This window comes from Scardinius erythrophthalmus (assembly GCF_964197995.2).
Source record: "Scardinius erythrophthalmus genome assembly, chromosome: 8".
Lineage (NCBI taxonomy): Eukaryota > Metazoa > Chordata > Actinopteri > Cypriniformes > Leuciscidae > Scardinius > Scardinius erythrophthalmus.
The window spans coordinates 4,496,018-4,512,461 of NC_138228.1; the positions used below are offsets into that span (position 1 = coordinate 4,496,018).

At 38.6% G+C, this 16,444-nt stretch overlaps 1 protein-coding gene across 4 annotated transcripts in view; it reads right to left on the reverse strand.

Moving 5' to 3' along the window:
- The window catches only part of ryr1b (ryanodine receptor 1b (skeletal)), a 135,668-nt gene that overhangs the window by 30,870 nt on the left and 88,354 nt on the right, over positions 1 to 16,444 (reverse strand). For 2 of the 4 annotated variants that reach the window (XM_081372214.1, XM_081372212.1), the window contains exons 66-81: positions 15,576 to 15,657; positions 15,349 to 15,479; positions 14,945 to 15,265; positions 13,316 to 13,556; positions 13,118 to 13,205; positions 11,888 to 11,980; positions 11,555 to 11,569; positions 9,287 to 9,457; positions 8,158 to 8,217; positions 7,549 to 7,683; positions 7,348 to 7,460; positions 7,169 to 7,265; positions 6,991 to 7,097; positions 4,840 to 4,891; positions 4,695 to 4,757; positions 792 to 891 (exon numbers count right to left, since the gene is read on the reverse strand). In XM_081372214.1, coding sequence (XP_081228340.1) covers positions 792 to 891; positions 4,695 to 4,757; positions 4,840 to 4,891; positions 6,991 to 7,097; positions 7,169 to 7,265; positions 7,348 to 7,460; positions 7,549 to 7,683; positions 8,158 to 8,217; positions 9,287 to 9,457; positions 11,555 to 11,569; positions 11,888 to 11,980; positions 13,118 to 13,205; positions 13,316 to 13,556; positions 14,945 to 15,265; positions 15,349 to 15,479; positions 15,576 to 15,657 — 1,869 coding nt within the window. The remainder of the gene's footprint in view (positions 1 to 791; positions 892 to 4,694; positions 4,758 to 4,839; positions 4,892 to 6,990; positions 7,098 to 7,168; positions 7,266 to 7,347; positions 7,461 to 7,548; positions 7,684 to 8,157; positions 8,218 to 9,286; positions 9,458 to 11,554; positions 11,570 to 11,887; positions 11,981 to 13,117; positions 13,206 to 13,315; positions 13,557 to 14,944; positions 15,266 to 15,348; positions 15,480 to 15,575; positions 15,658 to 16,444) is intronic. The other 2 variants (XM_081372215.1, XM_081372213.1) reach the window with 1 other exon arrangement.

Consider the following 16,444-nt stretch of genomic DNA (forward strand, 5'->3'; position numbering starts at 1 on the left):
AAAAATACAGAACAAACGTTAAAATAACTGTTTTCTAATTCAATTTATTCCTGTGATCAAAGCTGAATTTTCAGCATCATCACTCCAGTCTTCAGTGTCACATGATCCTTCAGAAATCATTCTAATATGATGATTTGCTACTCATATTGACATTTCATATTGACATACTATATATTTACCCTGGAAATCCAGAGTTCTCGCGAGAGCACGAGTTGAATTTGCTCAGCGAGTTACTCTGGCGTCGAGTAATGATGCTTATTAAATATGCCCTTGTATCCGAGCTGCACCAATCACATCGGGTTATCTGATATAGGCGGGCCAGAGGCGAGATGACGACAGCGCTGTGACGTCGAAGTCATTAAACACTGCAAGATGGCTATGGATAAACACCAGTTGTTTGAAACGTCTTTGGCCGCTACAATGAACGAGTTAGACTTGGCTTTTTATCTAAAAGAGGAACAGAAGACGGCGCTCGAATCGTTCCTTTGCAAGAAGGGCGTTTTTGCTGTTTTGCCGACCGGATACGGCAAGAGTCTAATCTCCCAGTTAGCTCCGCTGGTAGCTAAGCGATAACTTGTTGTGATTGGTCGTAGTGTTATCCAATTGCGTGCAGTGAGATGCCGCCCCTCGAGCTGGCCGATTTTCATTAGTCGATGCCAGACCATTAATCTTTCAGATTTGGGTCTGGATTTCCAGGCTACTATATATTGACATTAATTTACTAATGTATATACTAATATTTCTTATCAATGTTGAAACCGTGATATAATATTTTTTGATTGTGTGTTCACCTTTGCAGGCACTGATCATCTGCAGCACCATCTCCGCCGCTCCACGGTCATGTAGACGGGACTGCTGGTACAGAAGCCTCTGCTTTTCCATCTCCTTCTCCTGTTAGACAGAAATAAAGTCCAGTCAGAATGATGCCAGGCTCTAAACACCCCTGCCCCACAATCATCCAACACACACACGCACTCATACGTCAAGCACTATATACTATATATGAGAAGAAGGATCATGAAAATCTTATCTAGTAAAGATCTTGTTTAAAAGAGCTATTTTGAGTTTGGTTTCTCGCTGAATGTCTTACAATTCTTAATGAAAAAAGTAGTGTACTTACTGTTGTTTATACAAGTTTTTACTTCTTAATCAGCACTTATGCTTGTTTTTCTTCATTCATCTACACACACACACATCTTACACACCCTTTACATCCAAAACACAAGTGCTATTAGTAATGTGTCCGTTATTTGAGCCATTCACGTTTGCTGACTGGCACAAACGTTAGACTACAGCAAGCAGACCTGCTCTCCCTGAACAGTGAGACACATCTGTGTGGTTACACTGGCTCTTCCCTCTGTTTTAACCACATTTCTCACAAACCCTCACACCACGACTGCTGTCACAGCTCACGGCAGCCGGATATGACATAAGAGAGGCATTATCAATTTATTATTAAAAGTAAGTGAAAAATGTATAATCATATCAAGAATATACTACCGTTTGGGCTTGTCAATGTCTCTTATGCTCACCAAGGCTGCAATTATTTGATCAAAAATATAGAAAAACAGTAATGCTGTGAAATAACTTTAATCAACTGTTTCTTTAACGGTCATTATTCCAGGCTATCAATGTCCAAAAAAGTTGTGCTGCTTAATATTTTTGAGGAAACTGTGATACATTTTTTTCAAGATTCTTTGATGTATAGAACGTTCAAAAAACAAAAGTCTCTTTTGACCAACTGAATGAAAGAAATCTTGCTGACCCTAAATCTTTTGAATGGTATAATGATATAATCGTCCCAGTGCAAACCTGAGCTCTAAAAAATAAAGCATATGAGTATACTGCAGTATTGGCTACTTTTTAGAAGTTCCTGTATTGCGAATTCTTGAAGTCTGAAATCGATATTAATTGTCTATGTCTCAGGGTATACTATTTAGGATATTGAATTAATGTAGCATATTGTTACGGCAACAGCATATTCACAATAATAATATATCTTACAATAAACTGAAGAAATTGTTCTCTGTAGTGTTGAACATTTATCGAAGTTAGCCATTTGAAATTTGGTGGTGATGATACCCTGTTGACAAAAAGGATTATACAAGTACATACAATGCATGAAGCGCGCTTATTTTAAGCTGAACCCACCCCTAAAAGCACCCAAGCGTCCCGCCGCCAAACCCCAACCCCAGCAAGAAGCCCCGCCCACTCCCTCCCCCGCCCTGAGAGCCAGGCCATGTCCTACAACATGTGTGACTTAATAGTCTATTGGAAATCTTTGTAATGAATCACATTTTTTCCTGTGTTTTTTTTTTTTATGGAAAATGTCAAGTGTGTCTTTCTGTAATGTGAAGTTCTGAATGTGTTTGGGTGTGTCTGTGCAGGCTTTTACTGTAGTCTTTGGTGAGTACAGAAAAAAAAGACACCAATTTGAAACAAAGACATGGAGACACTTTTGGAGACACAGAAGGTAATCACATTACAGGCCTGATTTAAATCCAGAAAATTCTGTCAGCCTTCATAAAACCTTCTTCACCATGTCAGAAATCTGGCATCATTTAACTTTGCTTTGTTTTATTGAGCTCTCTTCCAAAACCTACCAAGCTTAGATGGATAACAACCTTCTAAGGAAGCATTCTCACATGGGACTCACTTGAAACATTCTTCATATAACAGTTATGAAGCATTCATGCCATGTCGTAATTACCATAATTACTGGATGACGAGTCAAACATCCTACTTAGAATTATGTGTTTCTATGATAACACTATTAAAGGGGTCATGACATGAGAAATCAAATTTGCTTTGAACTTTTGACATATAAGCGGTCTTTGTACCATTAAAACATCCTGCAAGTTTCAGAGCTTAAACATCCTCCTCATTATAATCAAAGCATTTTCTTAATCAATCGGCTCGTTTTGATATTGCAGGTTCTGTGATGTCACACGATCAAATACATTTGCATATGTCGGCCTCCAGATCAAGTCATCGGCGAATAATTATACATCATCACACCATAGGCCCCGCCCACTGGCGTTCAGTCGCTTAACGTTTGGCAATCGCCCACACTGGATGTGAGTGTCACGTCAAAATCAAATAGAGCCCATTATAATCACTGACGCTGTCTACACTAAAACAGTATATAGATGTGTGTTCAGTTTGTGACTCACTCCACACGCTTGAGTCTGTCGACAACAGGACAAATGGAAGAGTGAAAGAACGTTTGCTTTGACGCGTCCAGTTTAAACAGCTGGTTTGTCTCTCTACAGACTTCTGAAGGATCCCAGCGTCGGAAACAATCATTTTAATGGCGTCCCGGATCTAGTCGGAAGATCTGATGTTTGTTCGGAACATTTTGTTTTGTAAACGAGACACAATAATGGAGAGTTCGCAAAAAAACTTTAGTTGAAAGATGAAACCATTACCAATAGTTAATTATAGAAATTATTACACATAAATATTACAGAATAACAGCTCACATTTTACAACTGAAGCCACTGCCGTTTTGAGCGTTTCCAATCCGATCTCAAAGAAAACGTAACTATTTTATGAGGATGCGATTTCGTTAATATGCATAGCACACACAAATACTATACTAGTCTGAAATAGTCCATTTTGTTATAGGATGGAGATATTGTATTGATTTTTGTAGAACTATATACTGTAACATTTCTCAATATTGTCATCCATCATGGATGATTATTTTTTTCTTCAATGAATCCAATGCATGCAGTGTCTTTCGGAATTGCCTTTTCCATAAATCTTATAATTATGAGACTTATTCTTTGGAACAGCCTACGTTATCATGCTATCAATGATACAGTACCTTAAAATGCTGTATAGTTAGCTCACTAGGTTATGGAATGGAGCAACTGAAACTCCCTCAACCTGAATTTTTGTGGCGAGGTGAGAAGGTGAAGATACATTTTCTGAATTTAAATCACAACAGGAAGGTCAAAAAAGTCAAAAAGTCCTCAGGGTTAGTAGGTCATTAAAGCTGTGAGATACAAAAGATGCAGACGGAATATAAAACTACAGGAGACTGCCAACAAATTTAGAGAATATAGGGTTCTGGAGAGGTGGGATTGGTAATGTATTAGGAGACCAGTTAAGGGTGTTCGTTGAGTGTGTGTATGAGTGCGAACTTGAGTCTCACACACAAACACACACTCCAGATATCATCAACAGCGCTAGTAATACACTACTCTAAGCAGCCAGAGAGAGAACAACAATGCAGTTTTGAGGCCTATTTTGCAAATACTTCACATTATTGGTCTCCTGGCTCGGGGGGAAAGTGCTAGAAAAACTATTCACACCTCTGTTAGCTTCCTTTTTAAAGATCATCGGTCTACAATTGGTCAAAACTGATGTGTTCAGCATGTCTTGTTCTGTTTTGTGTGCAGCCATCTCTCTGCACTCTCTCAAGTCATGCAATAAACACGAACATAAACTGTTAACGAGACAAAGACTCAGATCCAGCAAAGGAGTGCACAGATCAGTCCACAACAGGTATAGAAAAAGAGAGAAGGAGAAAGAGAGATGAGAGGATGAGAGACATGGAGTGTGCGGGGTGCAGTGGTTCTGGACGTGTTCACTCAGTGCGTGGCAGGAGCTGCAGCTGTAGCTGTTGGCTCCGCTGACTCCCATGGCCCCAGCCCCAGGCCCCCCCATACCATCTCTGCCTGTCGCACCTCAAAGGCTGGCTCCTCGCCCCCCTCCTCTCCCCCTTCGTCCTCCTCACCAATGTGGCAGCTCTGCAGGGAGAGACATGTAAGGTTAGCTTGCACTCTATGAAAGTCTACAAACAAAATCTTAAAAGTTATGTTTACCACTTACTTTTGCCATGATATCAGCATATGACATGTACAGATGATCCACTTCAAGTTTACTGCAGTAGGGAGGAAACAAATGTGAGACTTGACAAATCTCATTGATTTGAATATTTGAATGCACTGAAAGTATTGGAAGAGAACATAACTGGAAGTGAATTGAACGGGGAAAAAATGACTGTCTTCTGTAGAGCTGCCATTGAAGGAGTTTTGGAATTGATAAACTTCGATGACTACGTTTACATGTGCACCAATAATGCGATTTTTTTTACAATAATCAGACTAAGGACTTAAGAGCCAGATTTTCTAACAGCTTGTGTCAGAGCAATCCCTCTTTTGGCGTTAAAAAATTACTGTCAGGATTTACTAAAGACACGCAGTGATAAATTAGCACTGAAATGACGTGGAAAGGGTTATTTTGCGGCTGAACTTATTGCATATGCATTTGTAGGAGTTTCCCTTTCAGATGCAAAATGTATGAGAGGAGAGTATTTAAATGAATCACGCAAGGTGATTTACTAAGCTTTATGCTCGTCAATTTACTGGTTTTTGCACCATTATTTATCGCCCCAAATCTGTCTTAAACCAGACTCTAATTTGCACTGCTCTTGGTAGATTGCGTTGGTCATTATGGAAATTATCCGTTTTTAATATTATTATTTTTAACGCCATTCTTCACATACCCCAATGCATAGCACAAATGATGAACTCAAATACAGTCGCGCTCTGTTTTAATCCACTTTTGTCAAATACAAGACACATTTCTATGGCGATTGTGGTTACTACAGTTACGAGCTTGATAGCATTAGTTTGATCAAGGTATTTTGTTTGCATGAAGTTTAATCGCAATATTGCCAAAATCCCATTATAAGGGCACATGTAAACATAGTCTCTGAACTGAATTGAACTGACTAGGGCAGAATAATACTATTGCCTTCTGTAGAGCTGCTTTATAGCTGAATTATGTTTATTTCATAATTGATTAACTTTGCCACATTTACACTGATATTGAACTAACCGAATCAAAACTGTACTAATTTAAACTGAATGATGACAATTGGCTTCTGAAGAGCTGCTTTATAAAATAACATAATTTGTTTTATAATTGATAAACTTTGCAACACTGACACTGTTAATGAGCTAAATTGAACTAATTTGATCTGAATATTGAGAACTGTCTGCAGTAGAGCAGCTTTAATACTGTAACTGAAGCTGTAATTCATTTTGCAACACTGTTATTATTCTTGTTTATTTCTGTGAAGCTGCTTTGAAACAATCTGTATTGTTTAACCCACTAGGGGCCCTATCTTGCACCCAGCGCAATTGACTTTGTACACCGACGCATGTATCATTCCTATTTTGCACCCGACGCCCACAGAGTTACTTGTGTTTCAGACAGTGGCGTAACTTTGTTTTAAAAACTGGGTGGGACAGGTGGGGGGGGTAACTCAATGCTAAATCATAAAACAGATGTATGTACAATAACATTACGATGTCCAGCAATCGATTTAAATAGTACAGTGATTGGGTTTAATTAGTCGTTTAATTATATGTTTAATTATATGTTGATCCGACTATTTTAAGCGTGTATTTGGTCCAGAATTTTCGCCCAACGTGTCAGAGGTTCTCGGTTCTAACCGCACTCATATAGCTTTTTTTTTTTCTCGATTATGTTTTTCAGTGGTTGTATATCAGGCATGGACACGTTTGTGTGCATTTTGTTTTGTAATTTAACCGGAACAAATAGAGAGTCTCTCCACAACGGATTGAAGCGCGCATCCGAGTGAAGACTGTGCGCGAGCCACAAACAAACACAGTATCCGCGCCACTGATCGCAGCGGCAACAAGCACTTTGATCACTTGATTTCAAAAACAACACATTTCAGCGCTAGATCGCCTCTTATTTGACAAAGAACGAAATTAATGCTCTGGTAGTTAAATGGTGATGTTTTGTTTATTTGTATTGGTACATTCGTGCCGTGAGATGTTTCAAAAGTGGTGGGGACAATATCGACCTTACCAAAAAGTGGTGGGGACATGTCCCACCCGTCCCACCCGCAAATTACGCCTATGGTTTCAGATCGTTAAAATAGGGCCCTATATATATAAATGTGAGTTGACTTGACGAGAAATACTGTGTCAAGACGGAGAGACTTACGTTTTCTCGGTGAGAGCGGTGCGGCTAAAGTGAAGGATGAGCTGATGAAGGGGGTCTGGCTTTGATTCGGTTTCTTCCTCTTCTTCCTCTTCCTGCTCCAGTGCTTTCTGCACAAACCAATGCTATGAACAAACTGCGCTCAACAGGATGTAAACAGGGAGCTGATATACAAACTTACAGATAAGTCATCTATCATCTTGTCTTCAAACGAGTAGCCTTCATTTTCAATCCAGTTGCGCTTGTAACCGTCAAGGAACAAGTTAGACGCCCGGTGCCTGGAGTTAAAGAAAAATCACATTTGTGCAGCCCAATTCACTCCTGGACATCATTAAACTGAGGTTATGTGTGTCTTCATACTTGGGGAGGTTGTACAGTGGCGTCATTCTGAAGCAGGCCACCACTGCCTTGCGACGCTGTTTGGACAGAAGCTTGTGCCAAACTGTCTTCTTGCACTTGAATGCATGCTCAATCTGATGGAAGATGAAGAGGATGAAGAAATGGCTTAACGCTAAGGAAAAATAGTGTGTAACTGTATGTATATGTGCAAACAGGCCTCACCAGCTCAATGTGGTAGAGAACCGCTGAAACCTCCTGAACTCTCTTCACAACCTTCTCTGGTGCATCAGCATCTTCAGCCTGACCTGAGGTCTCTTTATACAGAGCCATCTGCCAGCGCATGGACGGGTCGTCAACCTACAGAGATGTATACATGCAGACACTTATATTACACCAAAGACTTTAGATAGGTGCACTCACATTACTATGAATGGGAGAAAGTGCAACAAGCAATATGACGGAGTAAATCCCGCATTATACATAAAAGAGCCAATCGGCAGTCAGTGTTCTGAGACGCGCGCTAATGACGGCATATGTGCATTGGCTGGTCTAGCCTGAAAAATGCCTTTTTTTGTCATTAATTGAGCATTTGGAAACAAAATTTATGAGACCGCTGTTGTCAGATTTCATTGTTCATTTCAAATATTAAATTCAATCGTAAGCTTGGTGAACAGATTTAGAGAATTTTATGTTTCCCCATTCAAAGAGATAGGAGCTGTGCTTCCATTATTGAAATAGCTGCCCGAGAGGCGTTTCAAAGATGGCCGCTGAGTGAAGGGGATTTTGATTATCCTGAAGATGTTTTCTTCACTTGACTGTGTCTGTACTTACCTTGCCCTGTAGATGCAAGTTATTCTGGAGAAACTCCCTCACTTCCTCATCTGTGTCTTTCTGTAACATATTAAAATCACCAAAAAGTCAACAAAATTAATATTATTTAATAGAACTTGGTGTAATGCATTATTGTAATTTCATTACTTTTCCCTTGAAAAAGTAAAGTTATGGATTACTCTTAACTGTTCTGTAATTTAATTACAGTTACTTCTGATGTAATTGCATTAAATACTGTATAGACTACAACAATTAACATCTAATGTTAAAATGTATGTTTTTAATATAACCTTCTCCCTTTAATCGCTTTGCTCAGTTCAAGAATGATTTATGCAATTTTTTATTGTTTATTTAAAAGAATTAAAATAGCAGTTTCATGTCTATCCTTGCAACTGGTCGAGGTTGATATGGGATTTAGAAAGTAATTAGTAATGCAATATTTTTAAGAGAGAGTAATTAGTACAATAATCTAATTACACTGTTAAAATGTAATTAGTAGTTTGTAATTAATTACTTTTTAAGAGTAACTTAAACAACACTGCTATTTAATATATACAACCAATCAAAAGTTTGGGGTCAATAGGATTAAAAAAAAACTTTAAATTGATCAAAAGTGACAATAAATAAATGTATAATGTTACAAAAATGTATTACATAATAATATATATATATATATATATATATATATATATATATATATATGCACATATATATATATATATATATATATATATATATATACATACATACATATATATAAACTTATTATATTTATAATAATCAATGTTTCTTGAGCAGCAAATCAGCATATTAGAATGATTTCTGAATGATCATGTGACACTGAAGACTGGAGTAATGATGCTGAAAATTCTGATTTGCATCACAGGAAAAAAAATTCATTTTACAATATATTACAATAGAAAAAAAGTTATATTAAATGTAATAATATTTCACTGTTTGACCGTGTTTTTGATTGCATAAATGCAGCCTTGGTGACTTATTTCAAAAACATCACAAAAACGTACCACCTCCAAACTTTTATAGTATGTTTTTTTAAATGTTGTTGTTTGGCAGTAAATCAATCAACCATCCTAATCATTCTATATGGCGTAAACATATGGCTAAGTACCAGAGAGTAGCGGATCTTGGCCAGATTGATAAGCTCTTGGTCTGCAGGCGAGCACATGTTGAGGCCGATCGGGAGCAGTTTCTTCAGAGCCGCTACGATCAGCGAGGTCTGAACGGAATAACGGTCCCCGCGACGCTTCTTCTTGGTCCGCTCAACGTCTGAGCCTCCACCCTAGAAAAATCCTACAGAGTTAGACTGACACAACGATGCTCTTACCTAGAAACTCAGGTTTGACCACAAACGGGCTGTTTTGGGAAATGAATATGGGTTTGTTTCAAAAAAGACTAAAAAGTCTTTCTAAGTGAATAATGTGAATATAGAAACAATTCTCTGTAAACATCTCCCTTCTGTAAGTGTCTTGTTTTCTGAATAGATTATAATTAGCTACAGCTTTTACATGGTTAAATAATGTGTTAATGGTGGCTAATTTCTATGTATTGGGGGAAATTCACCAAACTAGCGTTGAGGGGAAATAACATCTTGATTCAAAGGCATGTTATACTCTATCAGTCAGTTTATTAGGAAATGTTAGTGCTAAACATACAGCAGTCTTGTTGTTAGTAGTGTAAGGTCGCCCACCCTCCAGCACAGCACACATAAAAACATCACTAGGCTTTGGGGCTGCTCCATCCCTCACACACACTCTCTGAATCTGTGCCTGTAAGACGCCATTAATGACTGTTGCCTTCTACAACACGAGCTCCCTCTGGCCTTTCAAAGACAAGAGGAAAAATGAAGACGAGAAAAGACTAGTATAGAGAAAAGAGATAAGGCGAGACAAGAGACAAGATGAGAAGAGACTAGAGGGCAATTTGATTTTAAAGGTGCAGTATGTAATATTGACAGCTAGTGGTTGAACTGGGTACTGCAGTCCAAATTGTAGGATATATAGGATATAGGATAATAGGAAATATTATCTATTATATGATTCTAGTATTATTAATAATAATTATTGTTGTTATTATTATTATTTTATAGATTAATAATAATAATTATATTATTACCATTTTGAAACAAAAATAATAAACAAAACAAGAAGAAATATTGTACTAGGAATTCTTTAAAGTTAAAAATAAGTATTTAAGAAAAATATTATAATAACAATAATTTTATTTTACAGTACAATTGTAAAAATAACAGTACTAATATCTAATATCTTTTTCTTCATTTTCAGACTTTAAACCACTAAGTTTTTATTTTGGATGAAAACGTAGGATAACAGGGTTTATAAACAGGTTTATAAACGCTTCTTATTTAAAAAAAAGTATGAAACGTTGCGTGTTGTTTCAAACGCATGTTATAGTAAGTAACGCAAATTTGTTTCTTTAATGTTTAATAAATAGCAGCCTATCGCACTAATCCACATCGCGATTTCAAATTTAGTCTGATTAATCATCCAGCCCTAGATGAGACAATCCAAGAGAAGAAATCAAGAGAGGAGGCTTGAGAAGAGATGAGATAAGAGGAGAGATCAGTCGAGATGAAGCGTGTATTAGGCAGAGGGAACCCATGGTGAGGAGATAACAGATGCTGCTCCAGTAATGGCCGTCTCACAGCACAGAGGAGGAGGTGCTATCCTCCAAAGTCAATAATATCCTTGTGCTAGCTAACACCTGACAGAGACAAACTTTTAAGGGAAGTGAGCAAGTGAGTTGGGTTTGGGGAACATGTCGACAGAATGGACACATTAATCAAATAAAAGGAGCAGAAAGTACAGAAAGTACTGGATACATTGAATTAAACAAAGGGAGGGAAATATTAGATGAGAGATGTAATGAGAACTGTTCCCTGATAGGAAAAGCCATGTTCCCTCTCTACATTACCAATGTGCTCATACATTTCCCTGAAATTTGTGAAGATTAAGTGATGGGTAATGGTTTGTATTTTTGCTCCTAGTGAGGGAGCATCACCACCAGAGCTTGTGGGGGGGGAAAAGATCAAACATTAACATCAAACCGGACGACAGAAGTGAAAGAAGTCTGCAAGAACTTGCAGCAGTCAAAATCCATCAGAGGCACATCAATCAAAATCACTGTCAGGACGATGGGACTCAGATCCAGCGGGAGTTAAAGATCCAGCTGAAGAGAGTGCCATGTTCCTGAGACTAAAGTCTATGGCTGAGGGCAAACACACCTCACACACACTGGCAGTGAATGAGGGTTTGGACTTCTGGTTGGTGTGTGTTGTGTGAGTATTTGCCAGTGTGTGTGGGAGATCGCCATGCGATCAGCACAGCTCTTTTTTTTTCGTGCAGAAACACGGTCTGACCTCTCCGTCTCCGGCCTACAGACCCCGAATCCACACCGAGACAGGACACAAAGAGAGACAGCACTGTTAAAACTTACACCCTCACAGACAGGAAAAAACTTCAAAGGATCTATAAACCCACTGCGGGAGCAAAAACAGTGTCTGTCCTCAACAGGACACGAGGACATCAGTCGTCTGAAGAAATGGAGTTTTAACAAGTCGAACAATTTTCATTTCATTTTAAACAAAATCAATCATTAAAAAAACTATTTGATACGATGGAGATGGTAAATAAAAGAGGACATCTGTTAGATTTAGACTCAAATGTTAGTGGTAGTAAGTGGACGGGCTCACCTTGCTCATCTTGCTTTTGCTGTCAGCAGTGAGGAAGGACATGTTGTTGATCTCATTCATCACCACAAAGTTCTGTTCCTCACGCTTGAAATTCTGCAGAGTAAAATGAAGAGAGAATTATGCTGAATAACAAAAGAAAAAGAGACAAGAGGCGGAAGGAGATGAGAGATGTGAGAAGAGACAAAACAAACAAGACAAGAGATGAAAAGCGATGAGAAGAGACGACACAAGAAGACATATTGGAGGAGACAACATGAAAGGAGACTAAGGGTACGTTTTACATGACAAATATGCACTGAAAAAGGAAAGGATTTCCTTTGCGTTTTGGAAAAGTTTTGCGTACAGACGACAACGTTCAAAACGATCCCCATTCGCGCGGATCCACAAAAACGACTAAAAACGCTGTAATATGCTGCCAGGCCAGTAGATGGCGATGCCACTTAAAGAAACAACACATGCCTGCACACATACACAAATCTTCTACAGAGCGGTGAATACAAACAATGTTAAACACACAATACACATGTGCATGCTATCGCCATTTCCACAAATTCTAGTTTTTGTAGTTTACGCAAAGACAATAACAGCATAGTTTTCAAAGAAACTAGCGTTTTTGGGCCTCAACATGGCATTATCGTGTAAATAAACGGTCAAAACGCATATAAAGTTTATCGTGTAAACGCCCCCAAAGTAGGGATGCACCGATGTGAAAATTTTGGCCGATACAGATAACCGATAATTCTTTATATTTGAAAGCCGATAACCAATATATTGGCCGATAAATCTAAATCAAAAATTTTGTTGAAATTGAGAGCCTGATTACAAAAACAAAAGTTATGTCATGAAAAGCCATGTCTCAAGCACACAACTCTAATGTTCTCATTATAACTGTATGTAGTCTATACGACAGACTTGAGCTGCACATGTAGCATTTAACTGTATTTTCCTTTTTTGAAGTGATTCCAATCATATTTCAAGCAATTGATAACCATCATGTTGAACAGTGCGCATCTGAAGTGTCTCAGCTGAAGGAAACAATCCATTATTTATCAGCTTTAATATATCGACCAAATTTTCCTATCGGACCGATAACGATAACATTAAAAATGAACATACATTGGCCGATACCGATATGGTGGCAATTTATCCCAAGAAGAAGGAACTAGTCAAGAGACAAAAAGACACAAGATGAGATTTTAACTTCTTTTAATTGTAAGGAAACAGACTTACGTGAGATTTAGACCAGAAGATGAAGACTTCTCCAACCATCCTGAAGAGGTCCTCCGCATCAGGGTCAGGACAGGTCAACCACCTCGCCCTTTAAATGACATAAAGAACCAAATCAGACAATCTTACTCCTTCAAAGGCTCCAAAGGTACGTCTGTTGGTGATCTTCTAACAGAAATAAAGGATGCGGATGAGCGATACCTGTTGTTGTCGACGTATCGGATGAGTAGCGGGTAAAGAGCATACAGATCCCTGCAGAGCACAGCGAACTCATCACGAATGGTTCCCTCTTCGCTGTCCACCTCCGTCTTTCCCTCCATACGCAGCTGCTCCTCCTCGGCCACCACCTTTCCACTGCGTTTCTTCAGCTTCTCCATGGTGGGGATGAAGTGGGACTTGAGCATCTCCGGCTTCGCTCTGCTCACGATGGGCTGAGCAAACACTGTGGAGGAACAACTCTGTTAGAAAGGATCACAAGTGGACGACGCTACGTACAGGTGTAAATGGGGTCGAATGGTAGTCAAAAACGCATTCGACCGGATTGCTTTCGTAGTGTCATGTTCGTAGTGTCATGTGGTCGAATGTGTTCGAACACCTACAAAAAACGCCTACTCTCCTCCTACTGACATAATGCGTAAACATTATGGGAAGCGGCTAACTAAACTTTGTCGGCTGAAGACCCAAGTCTGGTTTAAAGATGAAAAACTTACCAGTCTTGATTGCTAGGGCAATAGCGTTTTCTCGATTTCAATTGATTTTCATTTTGATGAACCGATATTGATTCTTAAATCCCAAGAATAGATCCAGGGCCGGTGAGTGGCCCATTTTCAGCTAAGGATTTCATGCCCATAAGACCCATATGTTTCAACAGTAATATACAGATAAATAAAAAAATTCAAATCAAAAGAAAACATTCAAATCAAACTTATAAAAAGGTACAGCTGAAAAATACAGAACATTCAAGTGAAAAAGTCAATAAATAAAAAAGAATATCAGACAGCAGTATGGATTAGACCAGGGGTTTTCAAAGTGTGGGGCACGGAGAGTGGTAAAACTTATAGCCTAATAATTATTTTAAATTAATAAATTTTAAAAAGTTAAATTGTTATTATTCTGAAAATAAGGCCTCGTTTACACTGCAGGTCTTGATGCCCAATTTACCGTCCATTTACACGTTCTTTCAACTGTATCCGATTCATGTGTTTACACTTGCCATACTAGGCTATCTGAAACATCGTGCATGCTTAAAGGGTTAAATTGTCTTGCACAGATGGACGAACGCGAAATATGCTTGATGCTAGCTCTGCCATATAGGCCTATGCAAAGTTCACCAAACATCACCATGATTTTGAGCCATGAAAATCGATCTCGAAATATCCGAATGCATGCGTTTTTTTCCTGTTTACACAGTCATAGAACACATCCGATCTGTGTCACATATAAGCAAAAAATCGGAATTGGGTCACATATCACTGACAGTGTAAACGAGGCCATAACTGCACTTTTCATGTGAACACTAACAATGATAAAAGTGAGGAGTTAAGAGTCTGACATTGCTGTGTGTGTGTGTGTGTGTGTGTGTGTGTGTGTGTGTGTGTGTGTGTGTGTGTGTTTTTTTTTGGGGGGGGGGGGGGCGTCATTGGGTAAATTGTGTCAAAAGGGAGACCCACTGTCTTAGACTTTGAAAACCCCTGGATTAGACTATATATGGATTCGATATATACTATAGTATCGAGTTTCGGAACTGAATCGAATTGCAAGCTTGTGAATAAAAACTGGATTGATTCCTACCCTACTGACTGACTGCCATTTATTGCATTTGTTTCTCACCTGCCAATCTCTTCATCCAGGAAGCTTCATCAATGCCCAGGTTGTTGACGACAATCTTCATGATGCTACCCAGGAGCTGATTGAGTTGTTCGGAGGTGACGTCAGTGCACAGATTGCCCTCCTGCTCGGGAAAGTTCTCCAGGCCTCTTTCCCACCAGCGGGGAAGATAGTTGCACAGCATGGGCAGGGTGATCTCAATCACATGGGGCATCTCTGTGTAACGCGCCCCGGACTCTGCCAGATCCCCGATCTCTTTCATCAACAAGTCCAGTTCAGGGATGTCCAGACACAGCTCCTGCACTTGACTGGGCAGACCCAGAACTAAAACATGGATGAGGGAGTTAAGGAAGCGTTATTTGATCGCAACAGCCATTGATGGTATACGTTCAGAGTGAGCTACTGACTTGTTCTCTCTCGTGGGGTTTTGGTAGTGTACACAGAGTATGCATTGAACTCGTTGAGGTTGGGCTCCAGGAAGGCAACAGGCATGGCAGCAGCCAGATGAGCCAGACACTCTCCTAGAGCTGGTCTTTGGCTGTGTGGTATCACACCATAACATTCATTAACACATGCCATCCTGTAAAACGGTTCATATAGAAACAAATGCGCATACATGAAGCTGTTTCCTTACTTCTCAGCATGAGGGGTCTTTACAGTGCCCAGGGAATAGATACTGCACATGATACGATAACAGGATATCTGCAAGTCATCCACTGAGTGATGGAGGAAAAGAGACAAAAAAATGAGGGGCTAAAAACGGGAAACTTTTTATGTGTTTTGGCCGTCCATTTACAAGACAACGTTTTTTTCGGGGCATGAAAATGCAAACTTTTGAAAACGGGTTCAAAGTACTCATTTTGAGAATGATACCGTTATCGTCTACATGTAAACTTCTAAACCACGTGTATTACGTGTTCAGTCTATAGGCGTGTAATGTTTCTTTACAAAATGACATTACCATCTACTGGCCTGGCAGCATAATACAGCATTTTTAGTCATTTTCGCGGATAAATAGGGATAATTTTGATACTGTTGTCGTCTGTAAACCCGTAAAAACACCAAGGAAAACCTTTTCTGTTTTTAGTACTTTGTTGTCGTATAAACATACCCTCAATTACAACTACAATATCACAACTATTCGCATAAATATTCTTATTTTACACAACTCTTGATTGTTATTTTTGTTATAACGTTATATTTTGCTGAAGAGTTTTCAGAACAAATTAAATTAAATGTTATTAATTTACAGTTTTCACCCTTTGTATTAATGTATATTTTATAAATTTACACTAATAAATTAAATTTCACTATTTTTAAGTTACATTAAATAGTACAACTTTCTTATGATGTTTTCATCGTTATTAGTTTAGTTACATAAGATTAAATTACACTTATTTATGTCATTTTCATTATTGTTATTTGACATTACTTTTCACTGTTTTAGCAATACAGTTTTTGTCATATTAAATGAAGCACATTAATGCTGGGTACACACTGTAC